This window comes from Equus caballus, chromosome 16, assembly GCF_041296265.1.
Source record: "Equus caballus isolate H_3958 breed thoroughbred chromosome 16, TB-T2T, whole genome shotgun sequence".
In the NCBI taxonomy this organism is placed as follows: Eukaryota; Metazoa; Chordata; class Mammalia; order Perissodactyla; family Equidae; genus Equus; species Equus caballus.
The window spans coordinates 28,757,095-28,770,279 of NC_091699.1; the positions used below are offsets into that span (position 1 = coordinate 28,757,095).

At 39.0% G+C, this 13,185-nt stretch overlaps 1 protein-coding gene across 1 annotated transcript in view; it reads right to left on the bottom strand.

The window, feature by feature from the left end:
* Positions 1-8,661: 8,661 nt before the first annotated feature.
* GXYLT2 (glucoside xylosyltransferase 2) overlaps positions 8,662-13,185 on the bottom strand; it is an 83,745-nt gene continuing 79,221 nt past the window's right edge. The window contains exon 7 of the mRNA XM_023620084.2: positions 8,662-12,687. Coding sequence (XP_023475852.1) covers positions 12,505-12,687 — 183 coding nt within the window. The 3' untranslated portion in view covers positions 8,662-12,504. The remainder of the gene's footprint in view (positions 12,688-13,185) is intronic.

The following is a 13,185-nucleotide window of genomic DNA, read 5'->3' on the forward strand; positions in this document are numbered from 1 at the left end:
GAAGAGCTAAGGAAACAAAAGATGCAAAGGCTCTGAGACAGGAAAGGGTGTGGTCTGTTCAAGGAAGCTGCAAGAGAGTCAAAGCGTAGTGGGTGAGGGGAGAGCAGAGCAAGGATGAGCGAGGGAGAAGCCGGGCACTGTGGGTCTCCCTAAGCCAGCTAAGAAGTTTGCTTTTCATCTTAAGGGTGATAGAGTGTGGAATGTTTTTAGCAAGGAAATGGCACGATCCAGTTTATGCTTGTCAAAATCACCATGGTTTCTTGTCCAGTCTTCCTTTCTAGGAGCTCTGAATGGCACATTCCTCTTGTAGTGATTTCCCAGTTCCTGTCATTTCCCTCTAGCATCCTAACATCTACAACTGAGAACATGCCACTTAGATCTGTTAGTCTCAAAATTTAGAGCGGTTAGAATTACTTGGGAGCTTGATAAAAATGGGTGTTCTGGGTCCTCGCCCCAGAGATGCTGACTTAGCCGGCCTGGAGTGGGAGGCAGGAGCCCTCAGTCTAGAAAACTCCTACGTCAGTGTTTCTCAGACTTCAGTCTGCATCAGAACTACTTGGAGGGCTTATCAAAACACAGATTACTGGGCCTCACCCCCAAAGTTTCTGATTCAGTAGGTCTGGAGTAGGGCCCAAGGATCTTGATTACTAAGAAGTTTCTAGGTCGTATTGATGCTGCTGGTCCAGGAACCACACTTTAAGAACCACTGCCCAGTGTGATTCTAATAAAGGTGACTCCTGGGCCGACACTTTGAGAAACACAGGCTCTCCAGGGACTAAAGCTAATCTTACCAGTATGTCATAAAGGGCCTTCATAGTATGCCCCCAGCCCATCTTTCTGGCCTCACCTTGTTCCATCCACTCTCTGCCCTGGGCCACCTGCCAGCATTCCTTGCTCTTGGCAGAAAACTTCTCACCATGCCTGGAACTTGTTGTGACTGTGCACACCTCCAGACCTTTGCACATGCTGTTCCTTCTCCTTGCCATGCCCTTTCCCCAAACATTCCCTTAAGACTCTGCTCAGGGGCCGCCCAGTGGCGCAGCGGTTAAGTGCGCATGTTCTGCTTCAGCGGCCTGGGGTTCACCAGTTTGGATCCCAGGTGCGGACATGGCACCGCTCGGCATGCCATGCTGTGGTAGATGTCCCACATGCAAAGTAGAGGAAGATGGGCACGGATGTTAGCTCAAGGCCAGTCTTCCTCAGCGAAAAGGAGTAGGATTGGCAGCAGTTAGCTCAGGGCTAATCTTCCTCAAAAAAAAAAAAAAAGACTCTGCTCAAATGTTATCTCTTTTGTGTTGGGTGTCCCTCAACTGTCTGCTAGATGATAATTGCTTCTTTCCTTGGATTGCTTAACACTTTGTATATATCTCTAACATCGGGGCTTGAAAACTTTTTTGATCAAGACCTGTAGTAAAAAATTCATTTTATATTGCAACCTAATAAACATATACCAATATACAACATAAAATTAAAATATGATTTTATAGAACAATGCTTATCTTAATATGCACTCTGATATTCTATGTCATTTTTTAAAAAAGGCTGGCTGTGAGTTTTTAAATTGACTGTGAAACATACAGCTCTGATATCACATATAATTTTCTCATCTCCCATTATAATTATTTTCATATTTATCTCCTCAATTAATGTGTAATCTATTTGAAGGTTGGGGTTGTATCTTATTCATCATGTGTCTCTGAAGCTTACTAAGGACTTAGCACTTAATAGATACTTGATAAATATTTATTTATTGAATGAATGAATATAAGGGCCTACCCAGTATTGATCCAAACATTGATGTCTAGCTAAACACAAGTCAGTTGACTCAACTGTTGAATCAACTGGGTGCCCATCTGGAAATCAATGAATATCAACCCTTATCTCTTGCCATACATAAAAATTAACTCAAAAACGGGCCATGTATCCTCACAATACTGAGAGAGAAATTGTATCTTTCATGTTTCTTCTTTTAAGAATCCACATTCAAGAGCTAATTACTTCCCAAAGGCCCCACCTCCCAAAACACTCACATTGGGGGTTAGGATTTCAACATATGAATTTTGGGGGTACACAAACGTTCAGTTCATAAAAGTATAAAACCCAAAACTATAAAATTTCTTGAAAAAGACACAGGATAAAATTTTTGCAACTTGGGATACGCAATCATTTCTTAAAATGAAAAGCATAAAACAAAAAAGAAAAAGTTGATAAATTGGACTTTACCAAAATAAGAACTTCTGTTCTTAGAAAGACACTGTTAAAAAAGTGAAAAGGCTAGCTACAGACTAAGAAAAAATATTTGCAACACCTATATCAAAGGATTTGTGTCTAGAATATGTAAAGACTCCCAAAACTCAATAATAAGAGTTGAACTACACAGTTTTTAAAAAATGGGCAAAAGTTTCGAACAGATATGTTACCAGTGAAGACATACGAATGTCAAGTAAACACACGAAAGGAGGCTCAACATGATTAATCAGTAGGAAAAGGCAACTTAAAACCACAATGAGATACCACTTCATACTCACTAGATTGGCTAAAATTAAAAAGATGGGGGCTGGCCCGGTGAGGTAGTGGTTAAGTTTGCACACTCCACTTGAGTTGCCTGGGGTTCGCCAGTTCAGATCCCAGGTGCAGACCTATGCACCGTTTGTCAAGCCATGCTGTGGCAGGCATCCCACACATAAAGTAGAGGAAGATGGGCACGAATGTTAGGTCAGGGCCAATCTTACCCAGCAAAAAATGGAGGATTGGCAGCAGATGTTAGCTCAGGGCTAATCTTTCTCAAAAAAAAAAAAAGATTGTCCACACAATCCAGGCAAGGATGTGGAGCTACTCGAACTACTAGCAGAAATGTAAATGGTACAGCCAACTGGAAAACAGTTTAGCAGTTTCTTGAAAAGTTAAACATACACCACCATACTACTCACCCAATCCACTCCTAATTTTTACCCAAGAGAAATGAAAAAATACATCCAAAGCCTTGCTCGTGAATGTCCATAAGAGCTTTATCTGTAATAGCCAAAAACTGAAGACAAGCAAATCCATGAACAGCAGAATAAATAAACAAATGAGAGTTAATCCATAGAAAGAAATATTACTCAACAATAAAAAAGAATGAACTATCGATACACGCAACAATGTGGATGAATCTCAACTACGCCAAGTGAAGGAAGCCAAACAAGAGGAGTACACACTGTAAGATTCCACTTACACAAAACTCTAAAAAATGAAAACTCACATATAGTAGCTGAAAACACATCAGTGGTTAGCTGGGGATGCAGGTGGGGGAAGGGATGGATCGGAAGGGGTAAGAAGAGCCTTTTAGGAGTGATGAAAATATTGGTTATCTTGATTGTGGAGATGCTTTCGAGGAAGCGTACATAAGTCAAAACCAATCAAATTGTACCTTTTAAATTTGACTAGCTTATTGTATTTCAATTACACCCTACCAAAGTTGTTCAAAAATATTAATGACTAGCTAAACACAGGTCATAAATGCAAAAACAAAAGACCTAGTCTAAAATATGATGCATTTAAAATGAGTACCTTAAAAAGGGAAATAAAGGATAATAGAACTCAAAGCATCTGGGGTTCTTTGGAGTTAAAATAAATCACACAACTATGTTACTATTCATAATACAATTAAAATAACAGCCATGCCACAGACTGGAGTGTAAATGCTACAAACCTTGAGTATGTAAAATAATAATGGCTAATAAAATCTAGTGACTGGAGAAAAGTAAATAGGAGGATATATAAGAATTCTAATTTCCAAATATTTTGTGCAGGGAATTAATTCAAACTTTCCAAAATGGAAACAAGAAGGAAGAGGAGGAGGGGAAGAGGAAGGAGAAGAATTATTCTCATAATAAGTAAAATAAGATTATAGTATAATTTAAATTCAATTTTTTATTAACAAAAACATTTATCAGGGGCTGGCCCCAGGGTGCAGCGGTTAAGTGCGCACGTTCCGATTCGGCGGCCCGGGGTTCGCCCGTTGGGATCCCGGGTGCAGACATGGCACCACTTGGCAAGCCATGCTGTGGTAGGGGTCCCACACATAAAATAGAGGAAGATGGGCATGGATGTTAGCTCAGGGCCAGTCTTCCTCAGCAAAAAGAGGAGGATTGGTGGAAGATGTTAGCTCAGGGCTAATCTTCCTCAAAAAAACAAAAAAAAAACCCCAAAACAACAAAACCAAATTTATCAGTCGCAGATGATGCAACAAAGATTTGAGTGCAAGTGGTGTATTTGGGGGCCAAATTCAAGGAAACACTGGTAGAAGACTGGGGAAGTGAAATAGCGAAGGGAAGGAAGCCAATAAAGAATATATTGCCAGGGAAGTTACTACTGTGCCTGAGTGGTTAAAGTTCCATGCGCTCTGCTTCAGTGGTCCGGGTTCACAGGTTCAGATCCTGGCATGGACCTGCTCCACTCATCAGCCGTGCTGTGGAGGCATCCCACATACAAAATAGAGAAAGACTGGCACAGATGTTAGCTCAGGGCTAATCTTCCTCAAGCAAAAAAAAAAAAAAAGAGGAGGATTGGCAATAGCAATGGATGTCAGCTCAGGGCCACTCTTCCTTACCAATAAACCCTGCAAAAAACAGTTTTAAACATTTAATAGACCAAAGCTGGTATCAGCCCTTTCATTTTTCCTTCAACTCTGTATGCTTGCAATCATTTCTAATAACTATAATTTAGACGCAGGAGAATTCAATTTCCTAATATGACATTCAGACTCGCTTTGTCACTAGACCCAGAGTAGCAATCCTAAAAAAAGGAAATGCTATTATTTTGATAAACACCAATTGCTCAGTAAAGAGACAGGCACAGGCATTCCCAGGAGTCTCTTTATAGTCATAGCCTAAGAAGACACATCTATACTCATGATTTTGACCATCACCTCCAGGCGTCTCTGTGGACTGCGGAGTTGAGGAACGGTGGTAAAACATTCTCACCCAACAGATCAAGTGTATGAGAATGCACCTCCCCCCTCAAAATGATCCATTCATATTAGGTTGTTGAATCATTTCTGGTATGAGGGCTTTGTTTGGTTAATGGTAGGTCTCAATGAGGGCGAAAAGATACATTACAGTTGTTTTAAAATGTACACCAGGAGGACAATTTTCTTGATGCTTTGACCCAGGCTGGCAGTACCATTTTCCAGCTGGACGCAGAGACAATGTATTTTTCCAAAGATGGAATGATTCTATTGAAATGACATGAAAATCCTGGATGGATGTGTGGTTTTCAATAAAATATTAATGAAAAAATCCTTGTTAAAATGATACATTTCCCTTGGCATCATTGGAGCGTTTGAACCCAAAGCGATATCTGGATTTTTCACTTACTTGAGCCAATACATTATTTTTTTTTTATTCTGTACTAGTTTGAGTTGTGTTTGCTGTCATCTGCAATTTAAAGAGTTTTAACCAATATAGAAATTGGTACCAGGAGTGGGGTGGTTTCCAGGCAGCTGAAATCCCGCAAATATCTACAACAGAGCTGTAAGGAACAGATTATGGAGACAGCATTTAAATAGAAAGGAGCTTAAACATGATCTGACCCAACCATGTCATTTTATGGGCAAGTAAATAAATCTCCAAGAAATTAAATGAATCAATATACTTTCAATGAATGAGACTTTATATGATAGGTTGTTATGGCCCAGGACCCTGAACATTTACAGGAAAAATTGTTTTTGAGAACAACACTCAAAATCAATACAGTGTGTTGTGAAGCTTTGAGGACAGGTATTGGTCCCAGTTCATGATGCAACAGAATCACTTCAAGGAGCTTTGTGTCTAGTGGGGAAGGCAGTCAAAAAACTAATAGTTTTACCCAAATAAGTATTGTGACTGTTATAATACATACTGCAAAGAAAAAGTGCAGGATGATATGAGGGGATATAGGAGGAGGACCTGCTCTGATATGGAGGCCCAGATGAGGCTTCCATAAGGAAATGACGTTTCAATGGAGACCTGAAGGATAGGAGAAATTTGCCAGGTGAATTTGCAGGGTGGAGGATTCCAGGCATGTGCAAAGCGCCTGTGGTGGGAAAGCTGGGCTTCTTAAAGGAAGAGAAATCAAACCAGCCTAAGTGGAAGTTAGTGATGTGGGAAAGAGTAGCTCCAGAAGAGGGTAGGAAGATAGGTAGGACGTAGATGACAGAGGGACTTTCTGAGACGTTTGGAAAGGAGCTTGGATATTATCCTAAGAGCAAAGGGGAAGCACTGAAGGGCCTTACACAGGCTGAGGGTGAGTTATGGCTTTGGGGGGGTGGCTAGAGTAAATGCAGAGATAAGAGAAGCATTAGAACAACAACCCAGGGATCCAGAGAGTAAAGGTTGCATGGAGACGACAGTGCAGATAAACAGAGGAAGCTGACTCAGTCAATATTCAGGAGGTAGGAGCAATACATTCTCTTTTTTTATGTACTAGTTTGAGTTGTGTTTGCTGTCACTTGCAATTCAAAGGGTTTTAACTACTACAGAAGTAGGCACCAGGAGTGGGGTACCAGAAGAGGAGAAGTAACAGTTTAGCGATGAAGGCGATGTGAAATTCGGGGAGAGGGAGGAGACAAGAGCAATGGGCAGGTTTCCGGGATAAGGCAGGAGGTGGATGTTGGCGACATTTCCTGACTGATGGAACAATGGAGGAGGAGAAGGAAGGGGAACTGAGACTGACGAAGGAGAGGAGGGCTACTTCTGGGCTGTGTGTGAGCACAGGGTCTTGATTGGGAAGCAAACACACAGGATTGCAGTGAGAATGGTAAAACTAGCGAAGCCAGAGATTCTCAAACTTTTCTACCTACGTTCATCTAAAAAGACAGCAGGCAGAACCCCAGCACATGGACCCTCTGGTAAGTAAACATCTGACACCATGGCAGACTAGTAAGTTGCCATTCCTTCAATCTAATAGTCTTTAAAAATCCATTAGGCATTTATTTGGTGATGGTAGGGGGCCTCAGACAAAGAACTTTTAAAATTTTGAAATTCCATGTTTTTGTGTTTATTCCTCACAACAATCTATGAGGAGGGTCACCATCAGCCCTGTTCTGGCAGGTGGGAAGTCTGAAGTGCAAAGAGGGTCAACAAGGTTGTCCCGAACATGGATGGACCTTGAGGGTATTACGCTAAGCGAAATACGTCAGACAGAGAAAGACAGACACCGTATGATTTCACTCATGTGTGGAAGATAAACAAACAAACAAAGAAACATATAGATAAGGAGAACAGATTAGTGGTTACCAGAGGGGAAGAGAGTAGGGGGAGGGCTAAAAGGGTAAGGGGGCACACATGTATGCTGACGGATACAGAATATTGATGGTGAACACGATGCAGCCTATACAGAAGCTGATATATAATAATGCATACTTGAAATTTACACAGTCTTATAAGCCAATATGACCTCAATAAAATAATTCTAAAAAATAAGGCTGTCTGGGTCACACAGTCAGAAAATGGCAAAAGTAGGGTTTAAACTCAAATTTATCTAAATGTAGTGACTGAATCCTCACTAAATCTCACATAATAATCTGATGTGGGTTCCCAGTTATTCCAGAAAACCATATCCAAATACCTTAGCATTTTAAAATGTTTTAAAATATAAGGAGGAAACTCAGTAAATGAACTGAGTACCTTGTGCTTATGTGAAAAAGAGAGTAGGGATCAGGGAAAAAACCTTTATATGGATTCAAAACTCGTGGTATGGTTCAGGTAGTTTTGGTAAGTGTATGAGGTGACAAGTCAGGTTCAATTTTGCTAAATAAAGTGTAGGAATGTGGAGAACTAATTTCCACATTCTCTAAATTCCCTCATACTATCTCAAACATAAAACACCAAAACCAAATAGCATAATTTACAGAATGACATTTTTATAAATAAGGCACATTTTTAATGATTTTTAAAATTAAGCAAAGTAGTTGCTAAACCAAACATTTCTTTACTAGTTGGAAGGATTTAACTATTACTACTTAACATTATTAATTTTAAAACTTGCAATCTTATACAGGAAAGGAAGCACTTTCAAAATAACACCAAAAGACGTATCTTTTTTTAAAGCTTTTAATAAAAAAAAGGAAAACAGGAGACGGCATTTAAAAAGACAAGACAGTAATTAAATCATAATATTTATGTTGAATTTTCTGTAATAATTCCTTTTCTTTGGAGTATTCTTTTTTCACACTCATTTCTTCCCAAAGAAAAATTACTAAAAAAAAGTTTTCCAACATAAAAAATGCATTCAGGGTCTCCTCGGGAGCTATAAACAATGGGTGCACTTTTCAGTGACAACACAAACACGTAAAACTGATGAAGCAGAAATTGCACCTGATTCTTACATGTTTATGCATAAGGTGATACAAACACAAGTGCTTTATCTTGAAGACTCAAGAGAATATTTCCAGTTCTGACTTGTGAAGAGCACAAACTCGGATAAATTTCTCTATCTGTTTGCCAGAGGAATCTTATCAGCTTGAAATACCACCACCGCAACTGTGAAACGGTTTGACCCAAGGTTTCACTACCTCTAATTCTTCAGGTCACAGAGCACGTTGAATGCTGGCTCCTTCTTTAAAAAGCACGTGGGGGGTGTGTGTGTTTCTATGCGTGTGTTGTGGTTTTCCTTTTTATTTTTGGAAACTTCTTATCATAAAGATTCGATCTAAGGGTTAGAACTTAGGTCTGCCCGCACAGGGATTCTCAAATTCTGTCACCCTGCCACTAATGCCGAGCCTCTTGGTACCACTCAGAAGTTAACATCAAAGACAGGAAGGCAAAGGCAAAAGTGAAAAAGAAGATGGAAAAGTAGGAGAGAAACAGAAAAACATAAGAAAGCTTGCTTACCGTACTATTAAATAAAGATATAATGATTTGTACTCCCATGGAATTAAACATATTTCTGAATTCAACATATTTCTAAATTCAGTCATGAAATCATGTTCCTTTTAATTTATCCAACATGTGCAATTTATCTTTTTGGTATAAAATCAGGCAATATTTATACATAATCTGAATTTGTATAAATGTTGTCCTGTCTTCAGGGTGGGTTTGAGTGATCAGTTCACTACTGGATCACTATTTTGTGACTGTGAACAAGGTTTTGTATGGTTTGCTTGTTTTATGAACGCGATAATTGTGAGAAGATAAATACTCTCAAACCTCTATGAATCCATATAAATATCCATTTCAATAATAAACTCAGTAAAAGTCACAACTTGCAATGGAAGCACTAAATATGTAATAGAAATTTCAAATAAATAGTAGAGCTTGGAGCATTATGCCCTAAATGCTAAATTGTCATTCTGGAAGTTGAAGGAAAACACAAATAGATTTTCTAGCCAGTTAATTTTTTAAATATTGGAATTTTCAACATAAGTCACAATTTCTGGGATTTACAATGGAAAAAAAAACTCAGTGAGGGGCTGGCCCGGTGGCGCATCCGTTAAGTGCACACGTTCCGCTTCGGCGGCCCGGGGTTCGCCAATTCAGATCTCACGTGCGGGCACGGGATCACATGGCAAGCCATGGTGTGGTAGGCATCCCACATATAAAGTAGAGGAAGATGGGCACGGATGTTAGCTCAGGGCCAGTCTTCCTCAGAAAAAAGAGGAGAATTGGCAGATGTTAGCTCAGGGCTAATCTTCCTCAGAGGGAAAAAAAACAAAAACCTCAGCGAGAAAATATTGTCTGTATTTCTAGTGACCCTGCTATTGAAAGTCTCATCTCAATGTATATGAAAACACTGTCACATTCTGCTATTAGAAAGTGTTCTTTCATTCTCCAATGGAAGTCTGTAGTTCTATGTATTAAACGAAATCTTAAAGGAAATGAGAGGAGGAGAGGAGAGGAGAGGACAGGAGAAGGCAGACAACCAGTCTCATGCTCTTCCCATATACATTCAACGTGGCAGATGGGGCAACACAACCTTTGGCAAACTTCAGACCACAGACTGAATGTTTTAGGAGTCCACTGAACTAAAATTTGTGGTTCTCAGATTTAAAGGTGCTAATATAGTAGTTTTCTGGAAATTATCAAAGGCAGAGAAAATACTGCCTCATGGTAACATCCTAAATATAGAAAATAATAAGCACACTCAGGCAGCAGGGATTGGAAGAGCAAATTTCCTCTAAATTCTCCACCAAACTCACCTAAAATTTCAGGATACAGTGATGGAATTCCAAGGCAGAACACCACACCAAATTCTAAGGTTCCACAGTCTCAGAATGCATCATTCTAGAATGTTCTAGAGTTCTATCACAGACCTTTGCTGGAAATCCTATTCTGCATGTTCAGACCAGAACCAATAGTTGAGATTGTATGTAAACCTGGCTCTCATAAAAGAGAAGTCATTGCTGTATTCAGTCTTTACAGCAGATTTTTTTGTGGGACTCCCCAAAGGAGGAAAGGAACTTCTTCCGGTCTGTGAGCCATCACTAAATGAGTGACATTTGTGGAGTTTACTGGCTATGCTGAGAAAACCAGAATAGAAGTCAGGGAATCATGTTCACATCCTGGCTCTTTCACTAAAACCCTAGTTGTAGGTATGTAGGATGCATTTTCCCCTATTCAAAAGACAATCTCAAAATTATCTCATATCCTTTAGATATAAAATAGTGAATGACGTCACTGCTGGTGGGGAAATGAGGAAACATAAAATACAACAGCAAAGATAGGAGTTTCACATCATATTGGTAGTTTCCTTAACAAAAATAACAAACCACAGGCCACCCAACTGATCAAAAGGAAAGTATGAGTTATTACCCTAACATTTTATATTTAAATTTCTTACTACCAGAACAGTGCTCCACACCAATATTGATTGATATCTATACATTTCTTTGTAGTGCTGAGATTTGCATATATTTTTTCAGGGTAAGACTTTTTCTGCTAATATAGAATCTATAATATCCTACTGGATCCCAATATACAGGATACCATATTTGCATTAACAAAATATTTTTCATTTTATACTTACAGGTCACCGTCTATCTAGGATGAAAACTATTTAATATTTTTGTTTCCAAAAATTTCTCTGTAAAATAGGATGCATCTTAAACATGCCTGTATGTCTTATAGAACAGCAATTACAGTGGCTATGTTTGTTTCTCTGTGTTACAACTTCTTTATTTGCCCAATGAAGATGATACATGCCCCTGCTAAGTTCACTAGGCTGTTGCAAACATTACGGAGATCGTTGCTACGTAAGTTTTTGAGATAAATAAAGCATTATGCTAAATGCCCTTCTGCTGATACCAGCTACGTGAGCACCTAGGGATTAAGTCAGATCCCTCTGGGGAACACAATATAGAACTTCCTCTTCTGTAGCTAGGTGATAAGACGTGCCTGGCTCCTTGGCTAACAGCTGGGCAACCCTAGAGAAGGAAAAAACACTAGAGTCCTTTCTAAGGCTGGTAGGAAGTTGAATTTTCTCGCCAAGAGAATTGGCTGAACTATTTATTGTGTACACATTCAGTTCGAACTTGGCCTTTAACTTCCACCTATTGCCCAAGAGTTTAAAGAAGAGAGAAGGCCACACCTACTGATGATGTAAGACAGACAATGTTTTTGTCTGTGGGCAAACACAAAATCGTATCTCTGCCAAACACACTCCTTAGGTTTAACACAATTATTGAATTTGCTGTCAGAAGTTATGACTGCATAGACATTTCTTATGATTTAGTCTTCCACAGATCTAAACAATTTTTCTTAAAAAAACTCCCCTGGACATGCTTCATCCTTTACCACTGCCCGATTGGCTGAGATCTGAATGCTTTTCCCAGATGTAGTTTAAATAAAGTGCTTTAAACGGAATCATCTGTCTAACTTTTCAGTCTCCTACATAAAAATCTCAGCATAGGGGCCAGCTTTTACTCAGACTGCCTGTTTTAGACGTGTTACAATGGAATAGACAACAAGCGAACAAATACAAAAGTGGGGGGGGCGGGGCGGAAAGGTTGGAAGGAACTACGTTAAAATAACAATGTTTTTCACTGGTTGGTAGGATTACGGCTAATGTAATCTTGATTTTGGTCCAATGACCTATATTCTCTACAATTTTTAAAAATTTGTGTGTTTGTTTTACAACAAGCACGTATTACTTTTACAACAAGGGTATGGGGAGCCGATTGCATAGACAGAGTCTCAGGAATACTAGATAAATATACCACGTCAGATGCCACTGACATTGTTTCAGACACTTAACAGGAATTGGAAAGCTCACAAAAGTTCCTTTTCATAGCTAGCTCAACCTGCTTGAATAATGTTAAATGAGTAATAATACAATTTTTAAAAAAACAGAGAGACAAATAGCATCTTAGAAAAAATTAAAGCATATTTCCTTTCAGGAGCAACTAATTAGCAACATTTAACAAGGCTTTTTAAACTCAATTGTCATAGAGCACCATTAAATATTCACACAAAAGAGATCCAGGCGGCTCAAAGATGAATATTTCCTCGTTCATGAGATGTCTAATTGACTCGCAACCATATGAAATATTCAGTGCATCTGGTTGGGGCCGACACGGATGATGACGTGCTTCTCATAAGCCCTTTTCATTGTTTTCTCAATTTGCTTCAGAAATACCTGTGGGATTCGTCCACATAAAGTATGCACAGTCTCCAGAAACTTCAGCTGAAGAGGGTAATACATAGATTGAAAGAGATTGTCTTGAAAGGGAAACTGAAAGATGATTAAAAAAAAAAGAAAGAAAAAGTTTAGTTTAGTGACTGAAATGCCATTTAAAATGCAAATAACTTTTACTAAGAATTGAAACAGGGAGTTACTGCTTAGCTGGTATAGGTTTGCATGTTTTTAGACACAGTGGAAAGGACCTTGGAGTTCTGAGGTCCCAGTCCTGACTCAACCCCAGGCAATCTTTTCCCTCTCTGGGCCTCAGTTTCTTTACCTCTAAACAAAAGAAGCCTTATTTGGATCCTTCAAGTTCTTAAATTCTAAAAGCAAAGTATATCTCTAAGGATAGAATATTCTAGAATGTTCTTGCTGATTAGAAGCAAGACTCATGTAGATACTTGAAATCTACTACAATAAATTACTGAATTTTTCATATTTTTTGCCTATCAATCTTAATGAAGAAACTTTAGGGTATGTCTACAGTAATCTCATGAAGTCCGGAGTTAGCAATTACTAGTGAAATTTATCATCAATGAACTTTATTTT